The sequence below is a fragment of the Capsicum annuum genome, chromosome 7 (assembly GCF_002878395.1).
Source record: "Capsicum annuum cultivar UCD-10X-F1 chromosome 7, UCD10Xv1.1, whole genome shotgun sequence".
Lineage (NCBI taxonomy): Eukaryota > Viridiplantae > Streptophyta > Magnoliopsida > Solanales > Solanaceae > Capsicum > Capsicum annuum.
In genome coordinates, this window is record NC_061117.1 from 224,717,768 (window position 1) to 224,736,648 (window position 18,881).

Consider the following 18,881-nt stretch of genomic DNA (forward strand, 5'->3'; position numbering starts at 1 on the left):
TTATTAAAAAAATTTGGGGCCCTCACTGCCACTTGGCATCTTTTTATTTGTAAATTAGTAAAAAAAATGCTACTCACGCACCTCCCACGAAGGCACTGCACGCGCAGTGCCACATAGGCAAAAAAGGCCCAATTGGAACAAAATGTGGAGGATTTAGAGGCCTGATAGGAACAGGCCTTAGTTTTGGTGTCTAAGTAAATTTTTGCAACAAGTTTGAGTGTCTATCGTTGCCTTTAGCCTTAAAAAAAAGACTGATAAACTTTTAAACATACACATTAAATAACTAAAATGGGTAAAAATAACACAAGGATTCCTGATAATTTGCATAATTATTAAAAATTTCAATTTTGGATCTATCGAGATATCTAATTAGCTTCCAATACATCCAACGAAGATACAATTTTCCTTTGTAAAGATACATAATTAGCTTCTGATGCATTTTTTCGATTTTGAATCTGTCGAGATACATAATACATCTAATAAAGATACATTTTTTCCTTCTAAAGATGCATAATTAGCTCCCGATACACTTTTTTTTTCGATTTTGGATCTGTCAAGATACATAATTAGCTCCCTGATACATCCAACAAAGACACATAATTTGTTGAAATTTTTGTAATTACTTTGTAAGGGTGGAGATTTGTGTAAATATGATATATTAAGGTATATACTTATGTTTTTTTTTCCTAATGGTAGCTCAATGCACAAGCTCCCGTTGGATCAATGGTGGAGTCAAAATTTTCGCGAAAGAGTGTTAGAATATATATAAGTAAATTCACCAAAAAAGTCAAGAAATGTCACCAAAATTGATGGAATTGGCCCTAAAAAAGCCATTTAGGTTCGTTAGCGACTAACTACATAGTGTAATTTTCAGACCGACATCCCTCAATTGCATATAGCTCCACTAGGGAATTTTAAGAAGGATCGAACTACACGAAACAATTGTACACAACCTTATTCTGCACTAATAACTATAGTTAGGTGATAGAAAAGTTGCACAAGGCACAACATTCATCTAGTTGCTCACATTTTGTAGGAAAATATGGAGTTGATATGCTCATTAGCACAGTGCATTAGATCTTCTTGAGTAAAAATGAAAAACAAGAAATATTATTTGTTATTATCCTTCTACGGTACTAGAATATGTATTAATATAACACTAACTTCAACTTTAGTTCAATGTTTAAAAACAAGAACACAATGAAGTACAGAAAATACCCTCGACACAAGATCAAAGTGATCTTTCTACGAAGTGTATTTTATTTTCAGAATTAAGATGAAACAGAAATTTTAGACCAAGTCCCCCGAGTTCACGGAGTTTCCTTAAGGAATAATTCTCCTCACTGTACCCGAGGTTATGGAATTTTTCTCCCAGGATAAAATGGTCTTCAATCCAATTATAAAGGTACCTCAAATCGTTGGATTCCACGAACGCACTCAACGATTTGAATGATCACACAGAATATTTTTAAGAGAAGAAGAGTTTTTATTCTGAAAATTTCGTATCAAAACCTGTGAATGAATGTAGGTTTATATAGCCTATCAGATGCCTCTTCGAAAAGGTGGCAGTGGTTCACTGAAATGGTGACTTTTCTGGAAATTCATGTCTGTTTATCCAAAGAACGTGTCCTTCTCCGAACAGATATACCAGTTCACGAAATAGTGTATCATTTCGCTAAACAATTGCATCAGTTCGAAGCAGTGCATCAGTTCAGGAAACACTATTTCGAAATTTGCATGCATGCATATAAATGGAGGATTAAAAACACAAAACTGTTGCGTTTTTCCCTTTGACATTCGGATTAAATTTCTATCAAATAAACTTTGTCCAAAAAGATAGATCTCATCGATTGATCATTTGCCAAATCCAAGTCCGAAGTCAAAGCCGAAGCCGAGCGAGCGATGACGACGATGACGCGAGGCATCTCTTATTTCTCGCCTCACTTAGCATGTGGAAATGTGTTTCACAATATAAACACTTTAAAGCTTCTTTCTCCCACCAATGTGGGAGAATTTTAGTAAGCTTTCCTATTTTGAGCGCACTTTTCATTTTGGTGTAAACTCAATTTTTTCTTCCACTTAATTCCTTTCATTTTCCATTCAAACACACACATAGAACCCAAAAATCCCCCACATGAATGGGGAATGACTATTTTTTGAAAAACTTTATGGATAAGTATGTGATCATCAAGTAAAGACTGATTGTATCTGGATAAGTGGGTTTCCCTTTGAACTTTTCGTAGTGAACATGCATCGGATGCACTCGGTCAATCAGTAGATTTGATATCTTTGAACGGTCGAGCTTTAATGTACACCTAGACAACACATGTCACACAACCAGCCTTTTACCGTTTATAGTTCTCACGGTTTTGTTCTTTTCAGCCATGAACATGCCCCGGTTTCATGAGAGCTTAGAGAATAGGCCTTTACTTACATTCTCCTTGAATCGGCTTCCACTTCGCCCTCACATAGGTGATTTCTAAAAGTTCAATCCTATAGATTAAACTATTTGGTCAAATCTGCTAAATTTAGATAATCATTAAAAGACTTTTCACCTTAAGTCTTATCCTAATTTATGATACATTGTCTGTATCATGAGAATGGGTTGGGTAATTGATAATGTTGAACCTGTTAGACACAACTTTGTTAGATCTCCTTGAACCTAGCTATTGGGATCTCTAGTCTGCTAGGTAGAGTTACTGCCATGCTGACTTGTCCTAGGCCTTAAACCCATTCCCTTGGATTATCTTTCTACTCCTTCTCTAGATAGTCCTTTCGTAAGTGGATCCGACATATTATCCTTTGACTTTATATAGTCAACAGTGATAATTCCACTAAAGAGAAGTTCCCTAACGGTATTATATCTCCGTCGTATGTGACGAGATTTACCGTTGTACATCATGCTCCTGCCCTACCTATTGTCGCTTGGCTATCACAGTGTATACATACTGGTGCCACTGAGTTGGGCCAATACGGAATATCTTTCAAGAAATTTCGGAGCCATTCTGCTTCTTCACCAGCTTTATCCAATATGATAAATTCAGATTTCATTGTAGAGCGAGCAATACAAGTCTATTTGGATGATTTCCAAGAGACTGCTCCTTCACCGATAGTAAATACATCTCCACTTGTGGATTTTACTTCGTTCGATCTGGTGATTCAATTTGCATCACTATATCCTTCAAGTATCGCAGGATATTTATTATAATGCAAGGCATAATCTTAAGTGTATTTAAGACACCCCAAAACTCTTTTCATTGCCATCCAATGAGTTTTGTTGTGATTATTCATGTACCGACTCAATTTACTAATAGCGCATGCTATGTCTGGTCGTGTACAATTCATTATATACATTAAACATCCCAGTACTCTTGCGTACTCCAATTGTGAGTCACTTTCACCTTCATTCTTTCGAAGTGCAAAACTCACATCCAATGGAGTCTTGGCAATACCGAATTCCATATACTTAAACTTGTCAAGTACATTTTCGATATAATGAGACTGTGACAATGCCAACCCTTGTGGAGTTCCATGGATTCTTATACCTAGGATCTCATCTGCAACTCTAAGGTCTTTCATATCAGACTTGCTCTCGAGCATTCGTTTCATTGCATTTATGTCAGAAATGTATCTGCTGATGATCAATATATCATCCACATATAAACATACAATGACTTGGTGATTTGGAGTGTCTTTAATATAAACACATTTATCACATTCATTTATTTTGAATCCGTTTGCCAACATGGTTTGGTCAAACTTCGCATGCCATTGTTTTGGTGCTTGCTTTAGTCCATACAATGACTTAATAAGTTTACACACCTTGTTTTCCTTTCCTGGAATCACAAAACCCTCAGGTTGTTCCATGTATATTTCTTCCTCTAATTCTCCATTTAGGAAAGCAGTTTTCAAATCCATTTGATGGATTTCAAGACCATATACTGCAGCCAAGGCAATTAACATTTGAATCGATGTTATCCTTGTTACTGGCGAGTATGTATCGAAGTAATCAAGGCCTTCTTTTTGTTTGAAGCCTTTTACTACAAGTCTTGCCTTGTATTTGTGTAATACCCCGAAAAATCCAAACCAATATTAGAGCCATGTACCAAGCCCATGTATAGTACATCATGGTTCTTTTATAGTTTTATGAGTAAGTTAGATGTATATTAAGGCTTCAAATAACTCCCAGCTATCAGACGAATCAAAACATTCCTTACCGATTGAATTCTTGAGAAGGATATTGGTATATACAACTTCAAACGAGAATATCTCTCATTATACTTGAAATTTTTTATCTCATGACCTATCAACAGATAGATAATTGAATTAGCTTTCCAATGATACCAATTTTGCCTAAATTCGATATTGGAGCAAAGAGTTATTCCTATTTTACTACAGCATGTCAGGCTGGAAACAGTGTGACGACATTCGTGATAGCTTACCACATTTGTGACGCCCTATCACGAAGGTCGCCAGCCTTAGGCAGAAACCAGCTCCTAAGTGACGACATTCGTGGTAGCTTACCATATTTGTGACGCCCTATCACGAAGGTCGTCCGCCTTACGCAGAAACCAGCTCCTAAGTGACGACATTCGTGATAGCTTACCACATTTGTGACGCCCTATCATGAAGGTCGTCATCCTTAGGAAGAAACCAGCTCCTAAGTGACGACATTCGTGATAGCTTACCACATTTGCGACGCCCTATCACGAAGGTCATCAGCCTTAGGCAGAATCCAGCTTCTGTGTGACGACATTTTTTACGGCCTGTCACATTTTTGACGCCTTGTCATAAATGTCGTCAGGCTTAGGCAGAAACCAGCAATTCCAGCTTCTGTGTGACAATATTTTTTACGGCTTGTCACATTTTTTGATGCCTTGTAACAAATATCGTCAGCTATGATTTTCAACAACTGGGAATTTATTTCATAATGGTATTTTGGTCATTTCCTTTACCTTCCATGACTTATACACCTAAAGAGGCGTAATTTTCTCATTTTTTTCTTCAGTTACGCATCTCAAAAACCCTCTCTTATGCTCTCAACCATAAGATTAGGGTTTCCATCAAACTCATCTCTCAAAAGCAAGATTCAAGCCTTTTTCCAAGATAATTGAGAATTAAGTTTCCCAATCCAAGAACTCTCCAGCAAATCATCAAGGTTTCCTTTCTAAGGTATGCGTAGTGTTCATCTATGGATCCAATCCATTCATAGAGCTCAAGAACCATGTTTTAAATATTATTTTGTAAACTTTTTGTGGTGATATGAGTATGTACATGTTGACGATTGTTGTTTAAGTTTCAATGTGATGTCTAAAGGTGTTTTCATGAAATATATATGTTTGTTAATTGAAAACCATGAACTTTAGGTGGTTTAATATGGTGCAAGTATGAAACTCACCTATGCCTTAAAGAATGCATGCAAGGTGTTTGATAAAATGCTTAGGATGCTAGAAATTCATGTTTGTATGGTTCTATGATGTCCAAATGACAAGTCCATGTTAGCTATATACTTCAATATGAATCCCATGTTTTTCATGTGTTGCTATTATGGTGGTATGGAGCATGTAAGATAATGGAGATATACAATATGTATACGAAATATATCCATGCATTCCCTACAATGTTTAAGATGTTGAATAACTATATGAAATATGATATCCCCTACTTATGATATTATGAATTGTGGACTCAAATCTTGTGATCAAGTCATGTCATGTGTGTCAGTTTTCTTCTATCGAGTCCTAGGGGTATTCGTACCCAAAAAACATAGTTGTGTGCCTAGAGCCATGGTATGTTGTCACGATAATCTCAGTCAAGCTATAATCTATAGAACTCAGTTAGTCATGTGACTCAGGAAACCTCAGAAATCTCATGATCTCAGTCAAGTCTCAGATAATAGTACTACTCCGTCAGTCAATGGAAGTCAGTTAATTTGTCCATGTACAATCAGTTGAATCATGTTTAGTCTCTTCATATGGGAGTAGAAGTTAGCATCGAGTGAACCCAAGGATGGGGACTCACCTACCGGTTTAGGGTGTGTTTCTTAGCAGTCATCGTTGTGTTCCAGAACTACGTAGCCAACGTAGGTTGAGACATCTTAGCCTGTCAGATTAGGGTTGATGAGATGGCTTAACCTGTCAGTTTAGGGTTTCTACCATTCTCCTTTCGAATACCTGCCAGCTAAGGGTCACCCACAACTGTCCTTACCAGTGGCGCGGTATTAACACCATTCCAGTCGGGGCAGATATTGGACCCCAACTTAGCTATATGCGTTATTGGGGCATGTCGATTAAACAACTACCTCCCACAATTTCAGAATTAGTCTCAGTAAAAGAACTCAGATAGGTCTTCAGATTTCAGTATTCAGGACTATCAGGTACAGTCAGACTCAGTTACAATACGGAACTCAGATAGTTCCATCAAATTCAGGATTGTCAGATACAGTCGCCCATGTTATCAGAATTTCAGTATCAGTCATGTTAGCCATTAGTAAACCATGTATTAGCATACAGGACTAGCTATCATGCACCCACGACTTCAGTTACTATGTATGCATGTTTGTACTCTTACGTTCATATCAATCAGATAGTTAGCATTGTTCATGCATGCAAACCCTGTTTATATTTAGCTTACCTTACTCATATACTCAGTACATTCCCTCGTACTGACGCATTTGCGCTATGGTACTTTCTTTTCATGTTACATCATAGGTGCAGAGACACGATCTCCATATCGGCAGTAGCAGTAGCATTTCCAGTCGCAGAGATTCAGTGAGTCTTCTTCATTCGAGGACAATATGATTTGATTTATTCATTATTATTTTAGCCAGTTATCAGTTTACGGAGTTAGTTGGAGACATGTTCCTTCAACTCCTTATTCATAAAGCACTTAGAGGCTTTCAGATTCAGTATTTAGACTTATGTTCAGATTTGATTCAGTTTTCAGCTATTTTGGGTATCTTTCACCCATATGGATATTATGTTTTGACAGATTCTTTATTCAGTTGAACCTTATGGCCTACATGTTCATGTTTTCCGCATTAATACGTTATATATGCAATGTACAGGTACAGATATCAGTCATGGGTTAGCTTGTGGTCCCTCGGGGTCATGACCACCGTATAGCATTTTGATTCAGAAAAATCGAGGCGTTACAATTTTTCAATAGTACCATCCGTTTTTCAATAGTACCATCCGTTACAATTTCCATGTATGGTTGCTTAAGATTGAATCAATCTCACTATTGACTGCCTCTTTCCAAAAAAGATGAGTCCGAAGATGTCATCGCTTCCTTAAATGTTTGAGGCTCATTTTCTAAGAGAAATGTTACAAAATTCGATCCAAACAAAGTAGACGTTCTTTGACGTGTACTACGTCTTGAATTTTCTTCATTATGTACATTCTCACTTAGTTCATCTCGAGGTCGTTTAGACCCCCCACTAGACTGTTCATTTCTAGTTTTATATGAATAAATGTTTTCAAAGAATTTAGCATTGCCTGATTCAATTATCATATTTTCATTAATATCCGAATGTTCGGATTTATGAACCAAAAATCAACATGCTTTACTACTTTTAGCATATCCTATGAGCACACAGTCCACCGTCTTAGGTCCTATCTTAATCCTTTTAGGCATAGAAATTTGGACCTTTGCTAGACACTCCCACACTTTGAAATATTTCAAGTTGGGTTTCCTTCCTTTCCATTTTTCATAAGGAATTGATTGTGTCTTACTATGGGGAACTCTGTTGAGTATACGATTGGCTGTAAGGATAGCCTCCCCCCATAAGTTTTGCGATAAATCAAAACTTATAAGCAAGGCATTCATCATTTCCTTCAAAGTTTGATTTTTTCTTTTCGCAATTCCATTAGATTGAGGTGAATAGGGGATCGTAGTTTGATGGACAATTTCATTCTCTACACATATTTCGGTGAAAGGAGACTCATATTCTCCGCCCCTATCACTTCTTATCATTTTTATATTTTTATCTAACTGATTTTCAACTTCAATTTTATATTGCCTAAACGCATCTATTGCTTCATCCTTACTATTTAGCAAATAGACATAACAATATCTAGTGCAATCGTCAATAAAAGTTATGAAATACTTTTTCCCGCTACATGATGGTATTGACTTCATATCACAAATATCAGTGTGTATTAAGTCTAAAGGATTGAAATTCCTTTCAACGGACTTATAAGGATGCTTTGCATACTTTGATTCCACACACATTTGACACTTTGATTTATTGCACTCAAAATTGGCAAAACTTCTAAGTTAATCAGTTTTCGTAACATTTTATAATTAACATGGCCTAAACGTTCATGCCATAAATCATAAGACTCAAGCAAATAAGAAGAATTTAAACTTTTATTTATTTCAACATTCATTACATTCATCTTATAAAACCCTCAGTGAGATAGCCTTTTCCTACATACATTTCTCCTTTGCTAATTACAATTTTTTCAGAAACGGTTACATATTTGAATCCGTTCTTGTCTAGAAGTGAAAACAGAAATTAAATTCCTACGTAACTCCGGAACATACAAGACATTGTTAAGTGTCAAGACCTTTCCTGAAGTCATTTTCAAGCATATTTTTTCGGTTCCTTCTACCTTAGCAGTAGCGGAGTTAGCCATGTTGATCATTTCTTCTACTTGAGCCGAAGCGAATGACGAACAAAACTCTTTGTTGGCACATACATGGTGGGGGCACCAGACTCCATCCACTATTCGCGAGGATTCCCCACCAAGTTGCATTCTGAGAACATAGCACATAGATCATCGCATTCTTTGTTGGATCCAATCATATTTGTTTGATCCTTTTTTTGGTCTTTCTTCGGGGCACGACAATCCGTGGCTTGTGGCCAATCTTGCCACAATTGAAGCATTTTTCCTTGAATTTTTTCTTGGGTTGATTGCTTCCTTGTTCAACTTTCTTCTTTTTCTTAGAATTGTTTTGATCATCTTCCACAATATGTGCTCCGTTAATTGCAGAATTTCCTTTTGACCTTCTTTCGGCAACTTTATTATCCTCTTCAATTTGCAGTCGGACAATAAGATCTTCGATAGTCATCTCCTTGCGTTTATGCTTTAAGTAGTTTTCGAAGTCTTTCCACATTGATGGTAGCTTCTTAATTATCGCTGCTACTTGGAAAGCATCATTCACAATCAAACCTACAAAACAGTTTATGTGAGTATTAAGAACTTTTTCAAGTTGTTCAACTAAGGTATTTTTCAAAAATATACCTTCTGCTAGGAGATCGTGGATGATTACTTGCAATTCCTGCACTTGAGAGACAACCGATTTGCTATCTATCATTTTAAAGTCCAGGAAACTTGCAACAAAGAATTTCTTAATTCCCGCATCCTCTGTCTGGTATTTTCGTTCTAGTGCCCCCACAATTCCTTCAATGTCTTAGTTCCACTGTAAACATTGTAGAGGTCGTCTTGGTGACCACTCAATATATAATTCTTGCAAAGGAAGTCCGAGTGCTTCCAAGCTTCTACAATCATGAAATGCTCTTTGTCACTAGTGAACTTTAACATCTTCTGCTGTCATCGCTTAAAGTCAATGCCCGCAAATTTTCTGGACTTCTTCGCAGGTGCCATAGGTTGCGAAGCATTTGCTCGACTTGTTGAGGCAATACTAGTTGCCCCCACAGTCGTAGCCGCATCTTGCATTTGACTTTAGTTAGTCATTTTCCCTTTGACATTTGGATTAAATTTCTATCAAATAAACTTTGTCCAAAAAGATAGATCTCGTCGATCGATTATTTACCGAAGCTAGAGCCGAGCAAGCGACGATGACAGCACGAGGCATCTCTTATTTCTCACCTCACTTAGCATGTGGAAATGTGTTTCACAATATAAACACTTTAAAGCTTCTTTCTCCCACATTGAGAATTTTAGTAAGCTTTCCTATTTTGAGCACACTTTCCATTTTGGTGTAAACTCAATTTTCTCTTTCACTTAATTCCCTCCATTTTCCATTCAAACACACACACATAGAACCCAAGATTATTAACAAGCTGAAGAAACAGCTCACAACAAACGTCAAATATGGTGAATCAAGTCTTCAAAAAATGATGAAACCAATAAGAATACAACCAACCAATTCATCCCTAAACAGTACACAGTACTAAGGTGTGATAAGGTTTAACAAGTTTGTCAGCGAAGTCCTGAGCAGGGTCTTGCCTGTTTCCATATAGTTCAATCAAACATGTCATATGTGTTCCTGATAAATGGCACCAAATTCTGCTCTCCATGATTGATCATCATCATACTCAGTATGTTGGTTGGTGTTGTCGTTGTTTGCTATATCAGAGTCCTGCCTGTAAATTGGCGGTCTCAACGCTGCTTCTGGCAATCGGCTCTCAGCAAGATACTGTTTCATTGTTATCATCTCCATCTTATGTTTTCTCTTCAGCTTCTCTATTTGCTTCTTCAACTTCTCGTTCTCTTCCTTTGATTGTGTTAAGTTCTCCTGTGAAACAAAAAAAAAGGAATAATTTATCAAACCGACTACACATTGGTACCAGACCGGTTGGTTGATCCGTGTTTAAACACAAGATTTACCTCAGCAAGGGAAGCTGTTTCTTCTGCTTCTCTCAACCTAACAAGAAGTTCTCCAGCAGCCTGAACAGCTTCAGCAGTGTCTTTAAGTTGAGCTCTAAGGCTTCTGTTCTCCTTTTTCAGCATTTCCCTCTCTCTCTCCCTTTCCACTCTCAAAGCAGAAAGCTCCGCAGCGAGAGACTTGGCGAAACGAGCACCATGACCTTTCTTTCCTGCTTTTGCTGCAGCCATTTTCACATCCTGTATCCCTTGCAAGATCAACTTATGCTTCTCAGCTAAGTCGTTGTACTTCTCCTGTAATTCTGCGTAATGCTCAATTATTCTGGCTTGTCCAACAACAGATCGTTTAAGGGCATCATCCAACTCATCTGTGCACTTCTTCTCCAACATTAATTCCATTGCAACCTTTTCTGCACGCTGGCGATGAGCCTCAAGGTCAATTCTAAGCTCGTCAGTTAGACAAATCCACTCACTCTCCATTTCGGTCCATCTTTCTCGTTCCTTCTCAAGCTCTTCATCAGAACCTTTAGCAGCATATACACCACTTTTTCTCAGCTGCATTGATTGTGCTAACAAAGAGGATCTGGTTCTTTCAATTGATTTATTTGTAGAAGCTCCCTGTGACAGCAATTGGGACCTTAGACCTCCAATTTCTTTAAGTAGTGTTTCTCTCTCAGACATGTCAAACAGTTTTTTGCCACCACAGTTTTCCACATCGCCTTGAATTTCTTTAATTTCATACTTCTCTGCTACAGCTTCAGACTCAGGACTTTCATCATCCCATTTCAGGAGCTGAAGCAAAACACAAGGCGCAAGTAAATATTAAGGTAAAACACGGAAAAAACTCAACTTCAACAAAAGAAAGCTAAAAACGACACTCACCTTTGGGATGTTTGGTGATTGACTCACACTCTGATTGATTATAGAAGCTTGCATCTCATTGTCCTTGAGATCAACGGCATTCTTGCCACATTCAACCAGCGAACTCTGTTCTATTGTGCATTTACACTGGACTAGCTGCAAGGAAGATTCATAATAGATGTCAAATTTTAAGTAAAATTTTGTCACATTGAAACAAATTACTCGAGCGAAAGAGCTCTTACTCGCTGGTTTAGGTGCTCAATTTTGGCTGCTTGATCCTTGCATACGCCTTCAAGCTGCTTCTCTCTCTCTAGAGCTTGGAACAAAATTTTCTCCGAATCCTGCCAAAGAAGACAGAATGATATTTAAACTTACAGCCGCAATGAGACAAATAAAGAAAAAGGCAAGCTACTCATTTCCATACTTTAGGCACTTGATCTGAACTTTCCTCTTCCATGGGGACCATCCATGTCCCACTGCTATCCTTAACAACACTAGAGGAAGTTCCTTTCGTCGTCTTGCACTTTGGACAGAGGAATGAAGTGGCTACAAGAGGAGAAGTTTGCCCCTCTTCGGATGATGTTTGAATAGAAGCATTGGCCTTGTCATTTTTCACTGCCAAATGTTCAAAAGAGAAGGAAACTAAAGATTTATTTGATGCAGAATTCCTCTGGTGATAGTCAATGATTTCTAGACCTCTATGTAGACTGGCAGCCAAGGACTCAGTTGGCCCAGGAAATATTCTGCTGGACCTCAAAGAAGACTGGACAAGGTCAACTTGTTTCTGCGGTAGGGAAGGCAATTCAGAACTTTTGGAGGAACATTGAATATTTTCACTGGAGATAATTAAGCTCTTCCTCTGCATGTTCCGAAATTTTGGGGACTCAGATAACACTGGGCCCTGAAGATCAGCAGAATGGCGGGATTGACTGATTGAGATGCTGCTACAGTATTCAGGCTGCATTGTTTTCATCTCTTGATCAGCATCATCAAGGGTCTCCAGCATTATCTCTTTTGAGTTAATGTCTTCACCTTCACTTTCTTCTGAACAGCTGAGATAGTGTTCACTTTCTCCAGAAGAATATTTGAGAGAGTTTTTCTTCGAGTTATTTTCATGTGAACCACGTAAGTTATCAATCTGGAGCTGTAGTTCTTTTATATCATCCTCATTTATGTGAATTTCTTCTTCTTCAGTCTCGTTATCTATGTTAGGTAAGATCAGTGAACGGTTAAGGCTCACTCTCAATTGATTCATGCTTTCACGTACGTTTGGTCCCCTGAAGGATCCATGGTTGCTTCCAACTGAAATGCTTGCACTTGAGCGAGCTCTTATAAGCTCTTCCTGTAAGCAATAAAGAGCATAAAGTCAGAAACAGTTCATGTTCTGGAGGAATTGGACGAGCAGCTGCACCCTTGAGACAAGTGAAAGTACCTTCAGTTGGCGAATCTGATCACTCAGGCCATTAACATCGTCTTCTGTTATTTCATTTACCAATGGCTCATTTGGTATGAGTTTCACTCGTTTCCCAAATCTCAGAGTGCTTACTGTTTCACTATTATGCCTACATAAATGTTCCTCAAATTAGTGACATTTAAAAGAGAATAAACGATGTTTCATATGCAAGTTGGTCCGGATGATATGACCTCATTCAGGGTCACTTACACCAAAGTAATTTTACAATTTTAACCATTAAAAATGTGCTATTTCAGGCATGTCATTAGGTACAGAAAATTCTTTACCCAGCTACATTGAAAAGCACAAAGCATCTTTGTAATATTCATAAGAAAAACTAAGTGAGCAGAAAAAGGAATTACTTGTTTTCTGGGCTGATGGCACATATGACAGAGAGTTTGGCATTCCCTCCGAGTGATTCTCTCATTAAATGAGTCAAAGTGGAACTTCGATATGAAACATCCTCAAGTTTCCTGGACTGACTCGTTTCAGAGAGGAAATTTACTAAATGCCTGCACCAGTTTAAGATACAATTAACTAGATGTAACATGCCTAAATAACTGGAACTCTATTATATTTTCTTTCAAACCATAACACATGAGCTATACACCAATAAAAACTAGATATTACAGAAAAATATGGGAATTTTTACATTAAGAAGGTTTAGCATACATGAATGATCTAATAATTTTCAACAGTTGTTGTACAAACTCTTTGAGGCATCCTTGTGATGACAACAGATCAGCAATGGTTTTGTGTGATCATGTTAGAAATTTCAACAGCATTTACAGCATGAAGGCATCACTTTAAGAAAACAAACATTTTGAAACTCTAAGGCGATAGTGTTGGCAATATGTATACATGAAAAAAAAAAAAAAATTTGGTGAAAGGTAGTTTTGAGTGCAAAAGTCAACAAACATGAAATGATATTTTAAATCAACGGCCACAGCATGCAAGAACAATCAGTAAAACGTATGTACCATACCCGAGCAGTGATGTGGACTTCTTTATGTACTTCCCTTCCTTAACAAACTGTTTACCAGCATCATCAGGAATATTTTTATCAAATCCAGCAAGATCAACAAGGCTCATTCTGCTCATCTTTGAACTACCAAAACAGGTTGATGAGGACTCCTGAAGCAATATTTTTTTATTAGACATGTAAATGATTAAAGGTCTTCAAATATGAATATTTTTAAATACAAAAAATCTGTAGTGAGAAAACAGAAGGTAAACAATTAAAGGTCTTCAAATATGAATATTTTTAAATACAAAAAATCTAAAGTGAGAAAACAGAAGGTAATATGAACCCCGGGGGTTCAATAATAACACACAAGAAACCGGATTTCATTGTTGGAAGATACCTTGCACCAGGACTCAATGATGCAGGTAAAAACAATGTGAGACCTAGAACTCTTGGAATTTATGCTCGTTGATCCAACTTTTCTACTTGAAAGGCCCTACAATTCAAAACACAAAAGAATAGGGAACAATAAGAACAATAGCTTTACAAGTGAAAGCTATGTGGAGCTATTCTTATCTCAATTTATTGCATTGACAGAGCTACAAGAGTTTTTCCCAACAAAAGTTAATAGTATTATGATAGGAAAAGCACTTGTGCACCTTAATCAACATCTGGGATACATCCTCGTAGGTAGACACATATTCCTCAGTTATGTTCTCTACATAGAATCCGACTCTTGGATCATCCATTATCTGGAATAACCAACAAGGTCAAATCTTTAGCGTTCTACTATCTTCAGAAAGTGATAAGATCAGAACAACATTGTTTTCCAAGATTTACAACTAACCTTTAAGTTTCGCTGAGTAGGATCAAGGAGATCCCCAATGTGTTCATCATATATCTGTAAAGCAAAAGTTTGACATGATTTAATTTGGCATAAGTATGCAATAGACATGAGAAAGGGTACATGGTGAAATACATACCTCTAGGAATGAGCAACGACACTGATAATTTATCTGTTTACCTTCAGAGTTCTCTTGCTCCTGATCAGTAAAGGAAATTATCCAAACATCAGAAATGTCTCTACAGTTTAAGTTCTAATTAGTGACTGGATACGGAACTTACTTTTCGTATACTAGAAAACAACGTTTGGAAAATGCGTGGCACAATGCCTTGAAGACCATTAGGTGATGGAACTTCAACAATGGAACTAGGAGGTCCCCACATGGTATAAGTCTTGCCACTTCCAGTCTATGACCAAAAGAATCACTTCAGGCATCAGATGCAGTTCATGACACGAAGAGGCAATGAAAATGAAACATAAGAAGTAAGACTAACCTGTCCATAAGCTAAGAGAGAAGTGTTGTAACCTGCCAATGCATCCTTAACTAACGGAAAACCAACCGATTGAAATATATCTTCCTGTTGTCATAAGAATAATCAGCTTATATATGAAAATTTTCTTTATTATTGGAACCTTGTAAAATCAGCATTCAGCAAAATTAGACCCCTCCTTAATTACAACAAATAAGCCTCTACCCCAAACTAGTGGGGATAGCTAAAGCCTCCTCAATATATTTACCATCTATTTGGACTTCATTCAAATATCGGCACAAGATTTATCTCTTAGTGTAAAATCAGCGCTTTTCTAAGACTAGAGGGTTTAGATTTCACATTGCCTCTATTTGACCTAATGTGAGCGTAACAACAACTAAATTAATTCTAACTAGTCATTATAGCCTATATTTTCTTCTATTGTTTAACTCTTAGCTAAGTCCCCTCCTTAATTATGAATATCAGAAACTAAAATGAAAAGTTATGGACATGAAAAGAACCAAGCACCATCTAAAAAGCACAGTTAATTCAAAAAAAAAAAAAAACGTGAAAAGTCAGAAACTAGGAAGTTAATTTACCAACCTGATTCGAATTTGAACCAAAAACCATGTCAAAGTTAAACTTTCTATCAGCAACACACACTGAAGTATCAGAAACTTTGCGAACCGCTTGGCTTCCACTCTCAACACCATTAGCAGGTCTAATCCTTGCAACAACCTGTCAAACACCCAACATATCGAATACATGAAGATCATTATAGCTCAAAAACGCAATAACAATGGAAGATACATAGCAAAACAAAGGGATAGATAAACCCACAGTCCAAATCTATTGTCAAAAACTAACATAGTTCATACAAGCTATAGCCTTTTGGTTATGGGTTCATACCAAACTCAGAACTTTCGACACACACACACACATATATAAATGGAAAATCCTTTTAAAAGCTCACAAGTACTCCCTCCGTCCCAATTTATTTGGCACAAATGAAATTTCAAGAGTCAACCAAGTTTTTCTCTAAGCAGAATTTCTCTGTCTTTTAGATATTTTAAGTTGTTAATTATTGTAACTTACGAAGGGGTGCCTTAAGTAACTAGTAAAGTTGTTGTCATGTGACCAGTAGGTCACGGGTTCAATTCAGAGATACAATCTTTGACAGAAATACAAGGTAAGGTTGCTACAACAGACTTTGTTTGTGGTCCGCATGTCATGCATAGCGGGAGCTTCAGTGCATCGGACTACCCTTCTTAGGGTTGTTTATAGTATTTTTTACTAGTTTTCAAATAATATAGAACTTTGAATCTCGAAATTCCAACTGTGCCACATTAATTGCGACAAAGTGAATATTAAATTTGAACCCATAATTTTAAAAGTACAATGAGATTCCACATAAAATTTAAGTGATCCTAAATCCACCTCTTTCGACATCAACTTAATTAAAACAGCAACTTTACAAAAACAGCGAAATAGATCAGCAAGGATTGTTCAATTACCTTTACTGGTGGATCTGGAGCTTCTAGGGTTTGTTCCTGCGCAACAGATCTGGTCAATTCTCCCGAAGTAACACTATCAGTTGTCTTCAAGACGGGTTTTTTGAGCATCGAACTCGTCGGTAACAACGGTGGATCGCTGATTTGAATATTCGGATCTATCGGAGCGACATTTTCACTGTTCATTTTATGCTTAAATCGACTTGAATTCAACTTTTTCTTAGTTGAAACTGATTTAGGAAGGAAGCTACGGATCGATGAGGCGGAAATGTTGCCTAAGAATCTGTTTTCCGACATTTTTGAACGGCGAAAATGCGAGATTTTTCGAAGAAAAGGGGAGAGCGTTAGTGAGTAAAGTGAATGGATATGAATTTTTTGTGAGATTTTGGGGAAAATGAGAGACGTTTGAAGATTGTATATAGTTGAGAAATGACCGTTGTGTTTAAATGTTCAAATTGGAAGAGTGAAATGACGAAAGTATCCTCTTGGTTGTTCTTTATTTTCATTAATAGGATTTTGCTTGGGCTTGTAGAGGTGTTCTTTTTGGTTTGGGCTAAGACCTATGACGAGAGGCCCAGTAAGGCTTGATGGACTTAAATCTTACAAAAATGACCTTTATAAGAGTTGGTCCTGATTTTTTTACATCGCTTCGTAAATTTTAATGATAACACAGATGTTTAGAACATTTCAAGATAGTGAACCTGCACAGTTGACTTGAAGCTCTACTTCATAAATAAAAGTTAGAACGTAATTATGTTGCACATCAGATATAAGTTTTAACTTTTGTTCATAAGACAGACGTTTAGGACATTAAAGACAGCGAAGTTGTTCAATGACCACGAGTTATACCTTATAGACAAACGTTAAAACTTACGTTTGGACATTTTAGGGGATAAAAAATCAAAACTAGACAACTTAGGAGACACTAGATGTAATTTCTTGTAAAATGGGTGATCTTGTCTTAATCCCCACTAGTCAACATTCGATAACAACATACTCTAATTTCACAAGTGGGGTTAGGTGATGGTAGAGTGAACATAGACGTTACTCCTTACCTTGGGAGATCTAGGGGTTATTTCGAGTAGACTCTTTGCTCGGGAAAAAATAATTCAAAGTAGTTAGAAAAAAAAATGATAAAACAAAAGAAGTCATGACAAAGTAGTTAAAAAGTGTTGTCGATGGGGCAAGTGGGTCCAAAAATTCCAAGACCACCCACTTCCAGCGTTATTCTCGTGATTCAAAGGGCAAAGTGTTCAAATTACAGTTTTAGGATCGTTGTTTGAAGAATAGTTTTAAGATTAAAATAATTTTACATATGAATGTGAAAGCAATTACCTACTAATACCATTTCTACTAACTTGGATTATAAAATTGTTGAACGTAACTCATACTTTAACTTTAATCTAAAATTAAATTAATTAATGATTAGGAGTCCATATCAAAGTACGATTATACTAACAGTGGAGCATAGAAAGATGAAATGAATTGTGATTGGATTGTCATTAAAATTCAAACTTGTTATATTATTATAAGTCTAATTTTAATCTACTTGGTTGTTTCCTTGGACATTGATCATTACTATTATGAATTCTATGCATGTTTTAGTGTATGCTACATTATGCTAATTAATTAATAATTAAAACACCAAAGATAATTATGGGGGAGAATGTTGGTTGGGGGTTAGGTGTTAACAATGTCAAAATTGCACCATTTTAAAATTGTACCTAATAGTGGCACTACCTCAATGAAACAACAAGTGTCAAAGTGTCAAAAATGCTTTATGGATTATTGCAGTGAAGTCACCAAATTAGGCACTTTATGGAGAAGTATCAACATATCTTGTTGGTTGAAAAAAAAATAAAAATTAACATATCTTTCTGGTATAATCATTTGTTTTCGTTATTATTAGCTCGATTAATTTAAATTTAAGTCATAAATTATTAATATTATTATTATTATGGTGAAATTGTTGTCATGTGACCAGGAGGTCACGGGTTTAAGTCTTGAAGCAGCTTCTGACAGAAATGCAAGGTATGCAAGGTAAGGTTGAGTACAATACACCTTTGTGGTGGACCCTTCCCCAAACACCATACATAGCAATGGCTTTAGTGCACCGAGTTATCCCTTTTTTTTAATTATTATTATCTATAAAAGGAAAAATGTTGATGTGCTTCATATTAGAAATGGAAAAAGGATAAATATAT

The 18,881-nt window shown here is 36.7% G+C and overlaps 1 protein-coding gene across 1 annotated transcript; it reads right to left on the bottom strand.

Annotated features, from left to right (window-relative positions):
* Positions 1–10,062: 10,062 nt before the first annotated feature.
* LOC107878779 (kinesin-like protein KIN-12F) lies at positions 10,063–17,098 on the bottom strand. The gene is made up of 16 exons (XM_016725899.2): positions 16,681–17,098; positions 15,770–15,904; positions 15,191–15,274; positions 14,978–15,103; positions 14,836–14,895; positions 14,700–14,753; positions 14,512–14,604; positions 14,253–14,348; positions 13,874–14,022; positions 13,251–13,400; positions 12,868–12,997; positions 11,860–12,777; positions 11,678–11,776; positions 11,457–11,591; positions 10,578–11,366; positions 10,063–10,485 (listed from the first exon to the last, which is right to left on the bottom strand). Exons 1-16 carry the CDS (start codon positions 16,972–16,974, stop codon positions 10,225–10,227), a joined length of 3,573 nt encoding a protein of 1,190 aa, XP_016581385.1. The 5' UTR covers positions 16,975–17,098; the 3' UTR covers positions 10,063–10,224.
* Between the last annotated feature and the right edge of the window lie 1,783 nt (positions 17,099–18,881).